Source organism: Electrona antarctica (assembly GCF_951216825.1).
Source record: "Electrona antarctica genome assembly, chromosome: 17".
Taxonomy (NCBI): Eukaryota; Metazoa; Chordata; class Actinopteri; order Myctophiformes; family Myctophidae; genus Electrona; species Electrona antarctica.
This window is the reverse complement of record NC_136798.1, coordinates 22,177,007-22,194,833: the sequence shown is the minus strand read 5'-3', so window position 1 is coordinate 22,194,833 and position 17,827 is coordinate 22,177,007. Positions and strand designations below refer to the sequence as shown.

The following is a 17,827-nucleotide window of genomic DNA, read 5'->3' as shown; positions in this document are numbered from 1 at the left end:
CTGCTATGCGACTATTAATGAAATGTATTCTTGCCCTGGCTGTGACCCACCAAGGTCAGTCAAAGGTACCATTATTGTGCCTGGGGATTGGATGGTGGTATAAGAGCTCCTGTCTCCAGTCCAGACCCAACAGGGCCTCACTTCATAGCCTGCATACAGCAACATCCAGTTTAATTTCACTCTAAGAGTGTAAAAACACTAACACTTTGGGTTCGAGTTCCAACAGAACAAATCTTTGACTAAGCTTTCTCCCTCTGTGCTCTTCCAGTATACTGCTACTGCTGTCACCGCTGTTACCAATAGGCCTACTGCTGCTGTCACCACTGTTACCAATAGGCCTACTGCTGCTGTCACCGCTGTTACCAATAGGCCTACTGCTGCTGTCACCACTGTTACCAATAGGCCTACTGCTGCTGTCACCACTGTTACCAATAGGCCTACTACTGCTGTCACCACTGTTACCAATAGGCCTACTGCTGCTGTCACCACTGTTACCAATAGGCCTACTGCTGCTGTCACCACTGTTACCAATAGGCCTACTGCTGCTGTCACCACTGTTACCAATAGGCCTACTGCTGCTGTCACCACTGTTACCAATAGGCCTACTGCTGCTGTCACCACTGTTACCAATAGGCCTACTGCTGCTGTCACCACTGTTACCAATAGGCCTACTGCTGCTGTCACCACTGTTACCAATAGGCATACTGCTGCTGTCACCACAGTTCAATCCAACAGACCTCTTTCCTCACATGTTTCTCATGATGACGTTCCTATAATATTAACAGGCGTACAAGCATACAAGAATAAATATGCTAAGACCAGGCCTCTTACTTCTCACTGACAACCTAGAGAGATAGACAGAGAGGGAGAGGGAGAGCGAGACAGAGAGAGTTGCAGATACAGGGAAGGGGCACGGCGTGGATGAAAGATGTTCCAGGCAGCTGACAGCTCCTTCCTTCCAGCTTGGCACAGCAAAGCACAGTCTGGCCTCACAAGGCTCACATCTCGTCTTCTCTGAGACATGCACGGAAACAGACGGATGGGTCGTGTCGAGACGTGTCCCCACAGCCGGAAGTCCTGTCTGTCTGTCTGTCTGTCTGTCTGTCTGTCTGTCTGTCTGTCTGTCTGTCTGTCTGTCTGTCTGTCTGTCTGTCTGTCTGTCTGTCTGTCTGTCTGTCTGTCTGTCTGTCTGTCTGTCTGTCTGTCTGTCTGTCTCTGTCTGTCTGTCTGTCTGTCTGTCTGTCTGTCTGTCTGTCTGTTTTCACACTATTCATCTGGTGTGTCTTTCTGTGCTTTCTGACTTTTCGCCTGGCAGTACATTTTAATCAATGACATGCAGGTAGACGGTGTAAGTCGAGTCAGTAAATTCTTATCACGGCAAGAACATGTCAGCTGGGTCCATGCTCTCCATTGCTATCACACCCTGACACATGTACACATGCATGCACTGATGCACACACACGCATGCACGCGTGTGCACACACACGCTCGCGCACACACACGCACACACACGCACACCCTGACTGATAATCTGCCATTTTTCACATATACAGACATACATACAGACACTGCTCACATGACTGTAGGTGCTGGCACAAAAGAGGATTCAGTCTGGTCACTATGGAAACAGATACGTGAGACCTCGCTGGCTGTATGAGTTAATAGTCAATCACGCACGCACGCACGCACGCACGCACGCACGCACGCACGCACGCACGCACGCACGCACGCACGCACGCACGCACGCATGCACGCACGCACGCACACAGACAGAGGCAACACCCTGTCTGGAGGAATGGCACGGTCTCAGTGACATCACAACACAGGCACACACATGGACCGAAGATAGAAGGCAAGAAAGCACATTATGTACATCTTCATCGAAAATGTGAATAGAAAGTCTTACAAATCAGTATTTGAGTATAGACGTATAAACAAGCTGTACGTGTTTTCACATATGGTACATTGTGGATTGTTATAATTGAATGCATGTTCACCCAACCCAGAGAGAGAGAGAGAGAGAGAGAGAGAGAGAGAGAGAGAAAGTGATGAAATAAGGCAGAAACAGGCCAAGTCTTTTCTTAATCTCTCCAGTCATCTCCCCGTCGTTACATTCTACAAAAAAGCGTAAACTGTTTCTCCTCTCAATTTATTCTAAATGCAATGTCTTGTAAATTGTGACTGTTGTGTGATTTTATAGAGAGGGAGAGAGATCGAGGGAGAAATAGGAGGCTTGGGAGGTAAGGTAGGCATGGATGAGCAGTAGTCATGGTTACACGCAAGTGCCATCTACCATTTGTCTAAAGCCGAGTAGAGGCACCTCAACCACTCCCTCCCTCTTCGTCCATTTTACCTCACTGTCTTCCTCCTCTCCGTCCCTCTCCTCACTCCCTCTATGATCCTCCATCCATGTCTCAGCGGCTCATGATCGGAAGATTCTCCCATAGATCATCTCCGGCTCATGGCTTAGTGTCCTTAGTGCCTTTCTATAAATCTAACTTTAAATAGTGAAAATGTGTGCATATCTGTCCTTTCGCATATCTCAAGAACTGTCCGACCAATGGACTTCAAACTCATACTCATTATTGCAGAGGACCAGGCACGAGTGCAGTGACTGGAGGGAAGCGATTGTCCAGAACCAGAAATCTGACCAATATGACCATATACGGGCATATCAGTAGTGATGTCAATATCGGCATACAGTATACTGATGGCAGCAGGGATCTCCATAATACTGAATCCATGCATTCCTATAACTTGCATCGTTCCCAAGTAGGTCGGTGCCTGTTGCAGTGAAATATCCACTCTAGAAGTTCACACCATGTCGTGATGCAATGTGATGTGAGCTTTTAAATCTATCTGAGATCTATTTAGACATTTTTCTTGTCTCTTCTGTCCCATCCTCCCTCCCTCCTCCAAACTTTCCTGACGCCATTTTCCTTTAATCCTATGTTCATTCTTGCATTCCTTCCTCCTCCCTTGCTTGTGATCATCTATGGTCAGCATGGAAAATCGAATGCAAATCAACCCCATCTTTGCAAATGATGCCAAGTTGCAGCTTAAGTTATTCTGTCTGTCTTGTGACATTGGTAACATATGATATTTCATACTGTAAAACGGTGTGCTGTGTGCATAGTAGGTCTCCATTGTACAGTGGACCAGGGCACTTCTACAAACTCACTACGCTTCCCTGTGTTGTAGCTACCCTGTATGTCATGATGTTGAATCGGCATACATAGGAAACGTATGCAGATGTGTGTATACTGTTGACTGTTGCCCTTGTACTGTATACTATTTGCTGGTTGTGTACAGTGTGAAATGCAATTGAATAATGGAGAAGTGTGTGTGTGTGTGTGTGTGTGTGTGTGTGTGTGTGTGTGTGTGTGTGTGCGTGTGCGTGTGCGTGTGCGTGTGCGTGCGTGCGTGCGTGTATAATGTATCAACGAATAGACAAACAATTAGTCTGATTAATCACACAAGCTTATACTTATGCATACTGTATATCTGCTATTTGTAGATCTGCTATTCTTGATACTGTATAATAATACAAAGCAATACAGATAATTCAATTATATTAATTTACAATCAATAATGTTTTAATAATCAATTAAATCGATTAGTATTGCGCCCGTATTTCTAGTGGTCGTGTAGGCTTTGTATAGAGACTGGAGGGGTGGGGCGTGCTGAGAGGGCAAGATGTATCATTCAATATGTGTCAACATGAACGCTAGTGGTTCTCCTGACCGTGGCCACAATCACACAATCCTTGCAGGTCTCATTTGGATGCTATACACACACACACACACACACACACACACACACACAAGTGCACACCCCCTTCTTTCTATTCTGTTCTCTAATAATCAATCATTCTGTCCCCCCTCTTTTCCTCTCTCTCTCTCTCTCTCTTGTCTCTCCTCTCCAGGCGGCTCTGATGGGTGGTACTACCATGGTAGTGTCCCTTGTCCTGCCTGAGCAGCACTGCTCCCTGGTGGACGCCTATGAACATTGCCGCGCCATGGCTGATGCCAAGGCCTGCTGCGACTACGCTCTGCATGTGGGGGTGACCTGGTGGGGACCCAAGGTAAGGCAAAGCCACACTACGCTCTGCATGTGGGGGTGACCTGGTGGGGACCCAAGGTAAGGCAGAGCCACACATGACCACAAAGCACAGGAGACACTGTGGCGCTGTGCACAGGAGACACTGGCGCTGTGCACAGGAGACACTGGCGCTGTGCACAGGAGACACTGTGGCGCTGTGCACAGGAGACACTGTGGCGCTGTGCACAGGAGACACTGGCGCTGTGCACAGGAGACACTGGCGCTGTGCACAGGAGACACTGTGGCGCTGTGCACAGGAGACACTGGCGCTGTGCACAGGAGACACTGTGGCGCTGTGCACAGGAGACACTGGCGCTGTGCACAGGAGACACTGTGGCGCTGTGCACAGGAGACACTGGCGCTGTGCACAGGAGACACTGTGGCGCTGTGCACAGGAGACACTGGCGCTGTGCACAGGAGACACTGTGGCGCTGTGCACAGGAGACACTGGCGCTGTGCACAGGAGACACTGTGGCGCTGTGCACAGGAGACACTGTGGCGCTGTGCACAGGAGACACTGTGGCACTGTGCACAGGGTAGACAGTAACCGGAGTGGGCCTGCCTCAAGATTCAGGATTCAGAATATCACATAATTGTGGATATAATACTAGTACTAATACAAAAAATGATTATACAGGATTATACAGATATACGGGTTAAGAAAGTCAGATAGCAACAGTGTTTATTGTTTTGTCCTTGTTCAGGGCTCAGACATAGAGTTTTGAGCCCATGCAGAGCTTTGACACACTTCAGGCTTGCCTGTCCGTATCGGCATACAAAGTGGCAGCGGTGGCCGAACGGATAGCGGCGCGGTCTAGATACCGGAAGGTTCCCAGTTCGAACCAGCCGTCCGACACGTTAAAATTACCACCGCTGAAATGCCCTTGAACAAGGCATCAACCACTACGATGAAATGTGTTCTATGAGCAGGGCCTGGCTGGAAACAAGTTCTTGAGCTTAGCCCAGATACCCTGGGTAAATATAGATTTCATTTCATTTCATTTCATTTCAAGTATGTTGGGGTGATGTTTGTCCTCCTTCAGAATCCTTTTTCCTCTGTTTACTCAAACACCTGCTGTCATTATGCGCTGAACCACCTTCTGCAGGTAAAGAGCTAGTCCCATACTAGACAGCAGCAAACAGAACAACTGGCAGTTGTAGGTGCATACATACATGGAAAAAATACATTTAACCTCTTTACTGCTCCCAATGAGCACATTGCTGCCTTGTGTGGCATGCCTTGCATGGTTGCCATGGTTTGTGAATGTGTGATTAGTGAATACACACTGTAAAGCACTTTGAATGAAGTTGTGATGCTATATAATGCTATATAATGCTCTGTTAACTTGGTCCTCCTCAATTTATTCCTTTGTCCTCTGCAGATTCATAATGAAACAGCCTTTTCTTTTATGAGTAATATGTGTAATGACCTAGATTAATCATTGTAGGAACTAGGTTAACTCACACATGCACATTAAACACATCAGACAGATTCTATGAGTCACGGTTGGTTCATATTAGGTGAAGACTGGGGTCATAACATCATCTGCAGCCAGTGGTTTGAACCACTAGTCACCACTGTTACTCTGTAGTATTTAGTATTTATGCACTTAGATGTGATCTACTGTAAGTATGTAAGCATTGCCGTGAGCCCTAGAGCTGGAGCCTATCTCGTGTTTCTGTAGCGGGAGGCAGCTTGATGTAAAAGTACACCCCCTGGACATGATGTACAAGTACACCCCCTGGACATGATGTACAAGTACACCCCCTGGACATGATGTACAAGTACACCCCCTGGACATGATGTACAAGTACACCCCCTGGACATGATGTACAGAAGTACACCCCCTGGACATGACGCTAGTATGTCGCAGGGTCTTACTCCAATCCAACCCTTGATACTGAGTGCCAAGCAGGGAGGCACCAGGTCCCATTTTTCAGAGTCTTTGGTATGATCCGGCTGGGGATCGAACCCCGACCTCCCAGTCTCAGGGCAGACACTAGAGTGATTTACTGTACTTATAAAGCCCACTCAGTTTCTCAGCAGTATACAGTATATGCCTTTAAAAAATATTAGTGATCAGGACACCAGTGGCAGTGATCAATAGGCCAGCCTTGTTCTTGTGCACATAATTTCCTTGAAAATAGATTATTATCCACTTTGATTTGGTGCTATTTTACCAGCCAGAGTGGTGGTGTAATTTTGCAGTATAGTATAGTATAGTATAGTATAGTATAGTATAGTATAGTATAGTATAGTATAGTATAGTATTGCCTTTAGACGTTATTTATTACAATAGTATACAGTGTTTTTTCAAGTGGTTAACACTTGCTATGCATCCTATGTCTATAATCTATTGTAAGCATACTTAAATGCATTATAATCTGCTTATATCACTGTATCACGGGGCGGCAGTGGCTCAGGGGTAGAGTCCCGGGCCCCCAGAGTTAGTGTCGAGGTGTCCTTGAGCAAGACACTGAACCCCAAATTGCTCCCGATGTGCAGGTTGGTGCCTTGCATGGTTTCCTCCGGCATCGGTGTGTGAATGTGTGTGTGAATGTGTGTGTGAATGTGTGTGTGAATGGGTGAATGTAATGAACAATCAATGTAAATCGCTTTGGATAAAAGCGCTATAAATGCACCATTTACCATTTACTGTATAATTATAAGAACTCTAAAATATATCATGATGACACATTATAAAGCATTCTTTAATGACTTATAAGGTCATGTATAAAGACAATGTAATTGGCTTATAACACTGTAAAATGACAGGTATAAGTTCCTCATAAGACAATCATAATGCCTTATAAAGCCTCTTATTGTTTTAAAGCACTATGCGTATTTATGAGAATAATTATACAGCGTTATGAGCATATTATAAGTATACTTATAATATGCAATTATGCATTATAGACATGGGATGCAAGTATTACCATAAAATCTATATCGTTTCTCTTGGCTGTATTTAGTGTGAGTTCCAGAGCTGTTCTGTGCTGCTAAAACCTCTGTGAGGGGTGTCACCAATGTGAGAGGAATGCTATCATCAGCTGGCTGCTCTCCAAGCTCATTTCATGCCCTATATCACACACACACGCGCGGGCGGACACATGCACGCACGCACGCACGCACGCACGCACGCACGCACGCACGCACGCACGCATGCACGCACGCACGCACAGTATGTACGCACACACACACGCACACACATACGCACGCACGCACAGTATGTACACACACACACAGCACACACACACACACACACACACACACACACACACACACACACACACACACCTTTTGCCTCTGTTCACTGCACACTGGCCTTTGGCCAATTATCCCCTCTCTCCCTTACCGCTACAACACCTGATGATGGGTCGTCGGATAAGAGGAACATTCATCAAACATAGCCAATGTATACTCTCGCAACGCGTTGTGAGCTTGTACATCGGATATTTTCGGCAAAGTCATTTGCTGTTGAGGGAGAAAATGAGGGGGGCCAAGTATAGACCACAGTCTGGGGTAACCCAAACAAAATGAGGGGGGCCAAGTATAGACCACAGTCTGGGGTAACCCAAACAAAATGAGGCGGGCCAAGTATAGACCACAGTCTGGGGTAACCCAAACAAAATGAGGGGGGCCAAGTATAGACCACAGTCTGGGGTAACCCAAACAACGAACTCTCTGTCCTGCTGAACTTCAGGTGCGTAATGAGATGGAGACTCTGGTGAGGGAGCATGGGGTGAACTCCTTCCAGATGTCCATGGCCTACAGAGACACCATGATGCTGAAGGACTGTGAGCTGTACCAGACGCTGCAGACCTGCAAGGACATCGGGGCTATCGCACGCGTCCATGCTGAGAATGGCGAGCTGGTCGCAGAGGTATACTCACATAACTGTGCTTGCACTCATGCACACATTGTTTATTTATTGTTCTGCGACAACCTGGGTTGTGCAATAGTTTGTCTCTCAAGCCAGACTATTCCACAGTCTTTTGAATCTGTTTCTGCACGGTAAAAGAACAGGAAGCTGTCATCTGCTCTTCACACCGGAAGGGTGTTCTCACAATCATGAAATGTTCATGAAAAATATCTTTAAAACATTTTGACCTGAGATCAGATTCTAAAAATGTCTTCTACATCCTGACAGTTTTCTGAAAAAGCTATGTTTCTGTGTCAGTCGTTCTTCGATTTTTCAAAAATAGCAGACCTACAAGCTCGTAGCGCGCCACTCGGTGGCGCACTATGAGCTTGTAGATCTGCTATTTTTCAATAGCTAAAGCATAACATAATGCTAACACCAAAAGGGGTTCCCGCCCAAAATGGGTAAAAACATATTTTTGATTTCCCATTTCTGCTAAGCAACCATCTAGATAGGCTTCAACTAATTTTCAGTTTCCAGTAGGACATACAGGATTTACTTGACTGCACAGGCGAAACGGAAGTGGGGAAATTATGTAGCATCCATTTTATTTTCTACTCGCTGTCAGAGGTTTTTTAGGTAGATGGAACCATTTGAAAATTGTGGGAGGGAATTTTCTGTCTTGAGGGACTTTGCAATAGTTGAAGTTAACAGTGAATAACAACTTTGTACAATTTTTGTCTGTGTTCTCAGGGAGCCAAAGAAGCTCTTGATTTGGGCATCAGTGGACCAGAGGGAATTGAGATCAGTCGACCGGAGGAGGTGAAGACATTTTTGAGATGTGAAATATATTCTACAAGCTGTACGATGTATTTATATCTCTGTCTTCGTCCCGTCAACAGCTGGAGTCAGAGGCCACTCACAGAGCTGTCACCATCGCCAACAGGGTAAGTGTGCACCCGGTGTTGGTTTTAAACAGCCAATCAGTCTATGGCCACGTGATTCTTTTGCCATATAGTGTGACATGCAGTTTGAATTTCTAAAACCCGGAAGTGAGCAAATTTCAATGTTTCTTTTATCGCGTGGCTTTTAATTTATGCAGTAAACAAGGTAAGGTATGCGGTAACATGCAGTAGGCGGAATGTTTAAAAAATTACCACTCTGACTCTACAAGATCATATGTAAATTAGCTTTTATTTAATTACATTTTTTTGAATGGGGTTTATGTGGCTAATATCAAACTTGAATTTTAACTTTTTCTCTGCTTTCTACGTTTATAATCATAGCAAAAGCTAAAGGTACTAAAGGTGCTAACTACGTACATGTTCGTGGACAACCGTATACTCCATATATGAAAGCGGCGACCGTCAATTTACCTTTTAGCATTGCTCCGGTTACTATGGAGAGCCTCCGTCCCCACCAGCTATGGGATTTTTAAATCCAGCTCCATTGAGCCTCCATTATAACAGGATTTTCAAAGCGCTGTATCTCTAAAGCTTCAAGCGCTGTCCATGGTCAGCCGTCGCGCATCCCGGCGATCGTGAATCATTTGTGAGTTTGTATCGCATCGCTGAGCACATGTAACTGTTTGTAATGATAGCTAAGGGGTATGACCTACGGCTAACGATGACTGTGCTCACAACAGCCCCCACCTCCCTGAATAACCCGGATATGAAACAAGGAGCGTAGAGTGAGAGCGGACGAGTGGCATTCGTTAGGTGTGCTTATGCTACCACCTAGTGGCAGTAATAAAGTTAAATTAATTCGTTAGGTGTGCTTATGCTACCACCTAGTGGCAGTAATAAAGTTAAATTAATTCGTTAGGTGTGCTTATGCTACCACCTAGCGGCAGTAATAAAGTTAAATTAATTCGTTAGGTGTGCTTATGCTACCACCTAGTGGCAGTAATAACGTTAAATTCATTCGTTAGGTGTGCTTATGCTACCACCTAGCGGCAGTAATAAAGTTACATTCAAATGATTGCAGGCCCATTGCCCGATCTACCTGGTGAATGTATCCAGTATGGCTGCTGGAGACATGATCGCTGCTGCAAAGATGCAGGGTGAGTAGGGTGAGTCAGAGAAAAGCTCATCGTGGGGATGATGATGATGATGATGATGATGATGATGATGATGATGATGATGATGATGATGATGATGATGATGATGATGATGTAGTGGCAAACAGTAATTCTACAATGATGATGATAATTTCACCTTAGCACCACCCACCTGAACTTAAGCCTCGCAGCCTCGCAGCTGTTGTTGTATGATAATGGGGGAGGGGTTATAGGGAGGGGATGATTTCACTAACGTGGTGTATTTCTGATTGGGCCTTTTGACTCAAAGGCTTTCAGCTTTCAGGAAGAAACCAAAGATACACAGGGAAGACATTATTTGAATATTCTAACCACACCTGGGGGTCTGTTAGAGTAATATTAACTCCATAGACACATACAAAACAGAAAAAGTAAAAAGATTACGGCACTCCATCGGTAAAAAACTAAAACCAACAACCCCAAAAAACCCTTCACTTATAGATTAATTGTAAAAGTAATCAATAGAGTAATTGCTAAGAAGATAAGCCCAGATGCAACTCAAATCTCTCTATTTTCCTTGTTCTCTTCTTGCATCTTCCATCCTTCGTTCTCTCCTACTCCACCCCTTCCTTCTCCATTGTGCCTTCCTCTCTTCCCTCTATCCTTCCATGTTTTCCGGTTCTCTCCGGTCACAGGTAAAGTGGTCCATGCAGAGACCACAGTGGCCCATGCCTCGTTGAATGGCATGAGTTATTACCACCAGGACTGGGCTCACGCTGCGGCCCATGTCATTGTCCCTCCACTCCGCCTCGACCCCAACACTCCCAGCTACCTCATGGGCCTACTGGGCAAGTATGTCCTGCACACTGCAAAGACACATGTACATGTTTATTCATTACAGTATGTATTTATGTACTGAAACACCCAAACATAAACATCATAATAAGTAAGCCACGCAGAGCCGTGAGGCCCATAGGGCAGGAGTCTATCTCCTGTTTTTGATGTACAAGTACACCCCCTGGACATGACGCTAGTATGTCGCAGGGATTTACCCCCAATCTAACTGAGTTCTAGAATCTAACTGATGCTGAGTGCCAAACAGGGAGGCACTGGGCATAGACATATAAAGGAGCCTCTTCTCAAGGGAAGGCAACATGGAGGCAAGCTTTCCCGAGATTCCTTGCAAAGCATAGCGGAAGCAAAGCAGAAGCCTGCCAAGCTTCCGGGTACGTAACGTAAGGAGACGTTCGGTAGGCCAATCAGAGGCGTGACTCCCTCTTTCCCAGCACCACTTGCTTTGGCAATGTAAACGGAAGTCCCGGAAAAGACGTGCTGTAATTGGCCAGTAGTCACTTTTGTGGCAGCGACGCAGCATTCCTTCAGCTTGACTTCCTCCTCCCGTTGGAGACAGGTCGCTCCAACAAACTGCAGCGACCAATGAGGCATCTATATTTTTTTGAGTGGTGTAAACCACTCCTACAACTGGCTTTGTTGTGCAGAAAAAATGAGCATGGTTGCTATGTTCACCCTGTTCACCCGGGTGTGATTTCATTACGTCAGACATGATTTCATTACGTCAGACAGGCCTTACACCACTCAGTTCACACGGGTGTGATTTTTTGACATCTATGGCACTGGGTCCCATTTTTCCCAGTCTTTGGTATGACCCGGCTGGGGATCGAACCCCGACCAGAAACCTCCCAGTCCCAGTCCCACTGAGCTGGTGAACATAAACATAACATGCACCTAAGGGTGAAGACCCTGCCCAGACCAACATCTCTGTAGTCTCTCGATTGTGAACTTGACCTTTGACTTTTCCAGCCAAAAACATAATCATCTCTTCAGGGCAGCCTACTGATCATTCCATCAAATTGTCAAGGTGCACTCAAACCCCTAGTGTCTGCAGTGATGGGCAGCAACCTTTCCCTCCCAATTTCACAACAATCAAGGTACAAGGTACAGAATGTATACACAATATGCAATATTTGTGTATTCTTGTGCTTAAATATTGCATATTGTGTATACATTCTGTACCTTGTAGTTTTGTATATTTAAACCTGTCATGTTTATTATTATTGTGATATTGGAAATTGGATAATTGGTTTGGGCTTAGGTGGCATTAGTCACCCATCGTTATAGCCAATCAGTTGTACCCTTCCTGTATAAAGGTGCACACCCATTCCCTGTCACACTATTCCTGAAGAAGATCTCAGTGATCGAAACGTTGAATCAATAAACCAGTGGAGCTGAGTTTTTTCTACCAGTGTTGCGGACTCTATTTCTTCCTCTTACACTCGCATCTGGAACCACACACACATGACAGCTGATGCGTGCCACTACACTACATCGCTACTGCTGCTCAGACTATTGAGTCAGCTCAAATCTGACAGTCATGCCATCGCCGATAAATATTTATATTGTGCATGGGCCATGCACAATATAAATATCTATATTGTGCTTGGCGACGAACCTCACAAATCAACCGAGTTGTGAAACACAATCAATGTGGCATTTGGGACACGGTGCCCCAGCAGATATGTGATCATTCAGGATCTGACAGCATGCGTAGATCCATCCATCCATCTTCAACCGCTTATCCGTAGTCTGGTCGCGGGGGCAACAGCTCCACCAGAGTGCTCCAGACTTCCCTCTCCAGAGCAACATTAGTGACTTCCTCCTGGGGGATTCCGAGACGTTCCAAGGCCAGTGAGTCGATGTGTTTCCTCCAACTGCGCCTTGGTCTGCCCCAGTGGGACGTGCGTCGAGGACCTCCCTAGGGAGGCGCCTGAAGAGGCGTAGATATCACGCTTTTATATGTAGTTGTGTTCAACGTAGATTCAGGAGTGGATACCACCCACTGCTCAACCTAATCACTCCCATCCCATATCTCCTCGTCGAGTCCACCTGCGCCTCCACGGCCGCACAGCCAATCACGTAACATTACCCACAGCATAAATACACACCTCACATCATTACTTACCTGTTTGATACCGCCTCGCGCTGTCAAATTCCCCCCCCCTCCTCCCCAACTAACCCCCTCCATCCTCAGCATTGCCCCGCTAACACTTCTCTCTCTCTCCTTCTCCTAGGAGCCCCCGGGGGGGCAGCGTCCGAGCAGAGGCGACCGACCGCTCCCGGGCGAGCAGGTCGGTCGTCAAGCTCTCGAGACTACGTCCCCATCCTAAGTCTCGCCCTCCCCGGGCTCCTCATCATTACACCCACATCTCATTTGTGCAAATAAATACTACTAATCTTGAACAGTGGTGTGGTTTCTTACTAGTGAAATGCTTCATAGCCGAGACAACATAAACATAAATGTAATGCAGATTATTAATTTGTAACTGTGAGACCTTTCTGGGTCCATTTGGTGTTCATTTGGTGTTTTCTTGTGGCACTATGATTGAGGTGCATTTGATTATTATTATTTTAATTATCCGTTGATCTCCATGGACCGTGGATCTTAGGATCCAAATGGGAATGGTGTGGCTCGAATGTATAACTCCAAATTTGCCCAATGACCCTCTTAATATATGGCCAGCCTCTTACAGTCTCTGTGTAAAAATCTCCTCCATCATGTGCTCTGTAATGTTTTCAGTGACACGCTGAGTGTGGTGGCCTCAGAGCACCGGCCCTTTGGCACCAAGCAGAGAGCTCTGGGTAAGGAGGACTTCACCAAAATCCCCCATGGAGTGGCAGGGGTCCAGGACAGAATGAGTGTCATCTGGGAGAGGGGTGTTGTAAGTACACACACATCATACTCACGCACGCACACACGCACGCACGCACGCACGCACGCACGCACGCACGCACGCACGCACGCACACACACACACTTGCATTGAGAGAGATTGAAATATTTATGATGAACTGAAGTATGTCTGGCTACAGGGTTTGTATAGAACCATGGAGTACTTTCACAAGCTTGAGATTATTGAGGCTGCTAGGTTAGGTGGAGCTTTCCTAAAGCGGTTTGCTCGTGTGCGCAGAAGTGCTATGGAAGCCTTGCGGAAGTGTTCTGTTTAACAGGAGACGGGAAAGCTGTTAAAATCCAGTGAGTGTTTCTATTTCATGGTTTTGGATTAACTGAGCGGTATCACTGGGGATAGTTGGAAACTGAGCAGATGATGGACCAGTTTATCCGGGTACAGGCTTTAGTTCCGACATACTATTGGTCCGAACTGTCATTAGACAACCTACCTCAAACCCTAATCTAACCCTAACCGCAAGCACATGTTCGACCGCATGTCCGACCGTTGTTTCCGCATGTCGGACCTTTTGTGTGTCGGATCTGCGTGTGCACCCCAGTTTATCCACTGGGTTCAAGTGGACCCGTCAGGCCTGGCCTGGGCCGACCGCAGCTTCCTGTAGACAGGCCCAGCAACTCCCTGGCTGTGCCCATGATGCTGCTGTGCCTGCTCCAACCGCTGGCAGATGGTTGTGGTCAGGAGGTGGCTCACAAGTACAGGGAGACACAGGGTGCGTCAAGCAGATCCTGCTACATGTGCAGTGTGGAGTAAACTCATATTTTGGAAAGTGTCTCATTGGAGGGATAAGAGCGGCCTGGTTGCCAGGGGCGATTGCCGAACCCTGGAAGCAGGCTGGTTCTTGCTTCAGTTATCTGCAGATCACCATGACAAGGACCTCCTGCAGATGGCAGTCATCAGCTAGTTCACAGAGCTGCCACATGGTTGGGACCAAGGACATTTAGAGAAGGAAAGGTCATAGTCACGTGACTGTGCTGCGCCATGACACTTTCATGGGAGCCAAATCTTGCACCGGAAGTACAAAGCAGTGAATGGAGCAAGCTGGACCAGCTCATACCAAACATTATTTATGAACCATTGAGACCTCTGTCATATAATCAGTTCAGGAATATAAAAGAAGACATATCACAGTTTCTTTTCTAATCACTTGCTTTTCGATGTGCACAGAGTGCACAGTACATAATTTTATTTGAGGATTTAAACAGCAGCAGGTATTGTTTCTGTTCCGGGGGTATTGGGAGATTTGGCTGCCAGACAGGAAACAGTAGACAGTCTCGCGATACTTCACGTTCAGAAACATACTTTTTGCTCTATAAAATTATACAGTGTACACATCGAAAAGCAACACAGCAGACAATAATGTGTTATATGTCAAGTTCTGTTATTTTCCAGAAGTGATTACTTTACAAAATATCTCAGTCATTCAGAAATAGTGTTGAATAGTCATTGACTCCAGTGCATTCTGCTGAACTTCCGGGGGTAGTTTGGCTCCCATGGTGCGACGAATCTGCCGTCTGGAATTGTGTGGTAGTGAAAATGACGTGGGTGACCTTACCTCCATTTCATATACCTTGGATGCAGGTGGTTATTGCCCCACACAGTTGGAGTGGAATATAAAGCTATAGTGGCCCCACTGTGAAGCTCTTGTTTCCTTTATGACTTGATTTGATTTTAGTAGACGTCATGGTTAAAAGAAACACAATACAAACACATGGATATTATGAACACAATAAAGTCAGTGACTTATTTCCATTGTGGTCCTTGGTCCTTGGTTTCTTAACCACTTTCACTTTCACTTAAAAGTTTTCCAGAATGGAATCTGCAAGCTCACGCATCTTGATGTGAGTTTGTAGACCAGGTAGCACTGTGACACTAGCACTGTGACGACGATGTCAATGTACAATGAATTGATTTTATATTTAATGTCATATTTTGTATTGTTACTTGTTGTCCGGTTTGTTTGAGTGTTGAATGTTTATTAATGGACCACAATGGAAACAAGACATTTTGTGGCTTTTTTGTGTCTCATCCATTCGGCGTTTTAACCCATTGTACAACTGTACCTCTGAAAACGTCAATAACATATTGACATTCAATCAATCAATCAATCAAAAGTGGTTCTTGACAATCTACACCAGGGGTGCCCAAAAGGTAGATCGTGATCTACCAGTAGATCACAAAGGCTGTGCAGGTAGACCACATGACATTTAAAGTGTACACCACCACCACAAAATCTGGATTGTTATACCGCAGCAGCCTTGCATCTTTATTGTCGGCATGTCTTAAAAATAGGGGAACATTCGGCAAAAACCAACATTAATCTACCTATTTTCACTATTATGCATGATTTAAGTGGTTAATGGAAGCCAGTCATCCAAAATGGAACAACAAGAAACCGGCATTGAAGGAAATGAAGGACACATGTAGTGCAACTATGCAAATATTAATATTCCATTACGGGCGTTGTGTTGTCTGCACCATTCAGAATAACAAAGCATTCCAGTCTTGCAAACCGTACGTTATTCAAATCTTTATTCAAAGTGAGTGGCATATTCAAAGAGGGTGTACACTCACGCACACACACTAACTGATCTAACCTAAGCCCTAATGGATAGATGTAGATGTTAAACCTAACCCTAAGCATAAAAACTTGGGGACACCAATTTGTGTGTTCATATTTGACATGCACTCTGGCCTGTGTAAGGTACACACACAAAGACACGCACGCACGCACGCACGCACGCACGCACGCACGCACGCATGCACGCACGCACACACACACACACACACACACACACACACACACACACACACACACACACACACACACACACACACACACACACACACACACACACACACACACACACACACACACACTCCAAAGCCCCCACAGGTAGATTTTTAAACTATTTTCAGCAATGGGATAATATAATTTTTGGTGGGTAGATCTTGTTGAGCTGGTCATTTAGCAAGTAGCTCTCAAGTCAAAAAAGTGTGGGCACCCCTGATCTACACCTACCTGTATATGAACAACATACCTATATGGACAACATACCCATTCATGTCATGGGGCAGGTCTGTTGCCTGTTAGTGGCTAACAACACTAGTTTTTGATTATCTGATCCATCCCAACGCCTCTCAAAACCCAACCCTACGTCCTAGCCGCGAGAGGTGGAAGCAAGCCACGCTGACCGACAGGTCTCTGGTCAAACTGCAGACTAGTCACCTGTGTGGTGGATAAATGATTATATCCATCCCAACAGGTGGCTGGAAAGATGGACGAGAACCGCTTTGTGGCGGTGACGAGCTCTAACGCAGCAAAGATCTACAACTTGTATCCACGCAAGGGCCGCATCATCGCCGGGGCTGACGCTGATCTGGTGGTCTGGGACCCTGACGCAACCAGGTACTGTGTTGTTGCTGTCGGGCAGAAACCTCCTATCTCCACATTCTACCTTTTTGTGTTAGTTCATAAATGAATGCCATACTTGATCATAGTGCCACACAAAAGTATCAGAAGTATCAAATCCACAAGCTCAAAATGCTTGAAAAGCTCATTTTGAGCTTGTAGATCTGATAGCTATTTTTGAATTTGATCCTGACAAGTAACAGTTTTGGCAGTTTGCACACACACACACACACACACACACACACACACACACACACACACACACACACACACACACACACACACACACACACACACACACACACACACACACACACACACACACACACACACACACACACACTAATGTCTGTTTTTCTCTGAAGGACCATCTCTGTTAGCACTCAAGTTCAGGGTGGGGACTTCAACCTCTACGAGGGTATGCGTTGCCATGGTGTTCCTCTGGTGACCATCAGCCGTGGGCGTCTGGTGTGTGAAAATGGAGTCTTCATGTGTGCCGAGGGTTCTGGAAAGTTCTATGCCATGCGTACCTTCCCAGATTTCCTCTACAAGAAGATGGTACAGAGAGAAAAGGTACATAACATGAATGCAGTGCACTATGACAGGTAGTTTTCTCTGGTCACTGGGAGAGGGGAGCTTACATTACAGTT

General features: G+C 45.8%; 1 protein-coding gene across 1 annotated transcript in view; it reads left to right on the top strand.

Annotated features, from left to right (window-relative positions):
* dpysl5b (dihydropyrimidinase like 5b) overlaps positions 1 to 17,827 on the top strand; it is a 35,901-nt gene that overhangs the window by 15,485 nt on the left and 2,589 nt on the right. Inside the window, exons 4-12 of the mRNA XM_079525549.1 lie at positions 3,926 to 4,084; positions 7,806 to 7,985; positions 8,718 to 8,786; positions 8,867 to 8,911; positions 9,951 to 10,026; positions 10,698 to 10,854; positions 13,598 to 13,739; positions 17,032 to 17,174; positions 17,543 to 17,750. Coding sequence (XP_079381675.1) covers positions 3,926 to 4,084; positions 7,806 to 7,985; positions 8,718 to 8,786; positions 8,867 to 8,911; positions 9,951 to 10,026; positions 10,698 to 10,854; positions 13,598 to 13,739; positions 17,032 to 17,174; positions 17,543 to 17,750 — 1,179 coding nt within the window. The remainder of the gene's footprint in view (positions 1 to 3,925; positions 4,085 to 7,805; positions 7,986 to 8,717; positions 8,787 to 8,866; positions 8,912 to 9,950; positions 10,027 to 10,697; positions 10,855 to 13,597; positions 13,740 to 17,031; positions 17,175 to 17,542; positions 17,751 to 17,827) is intronic.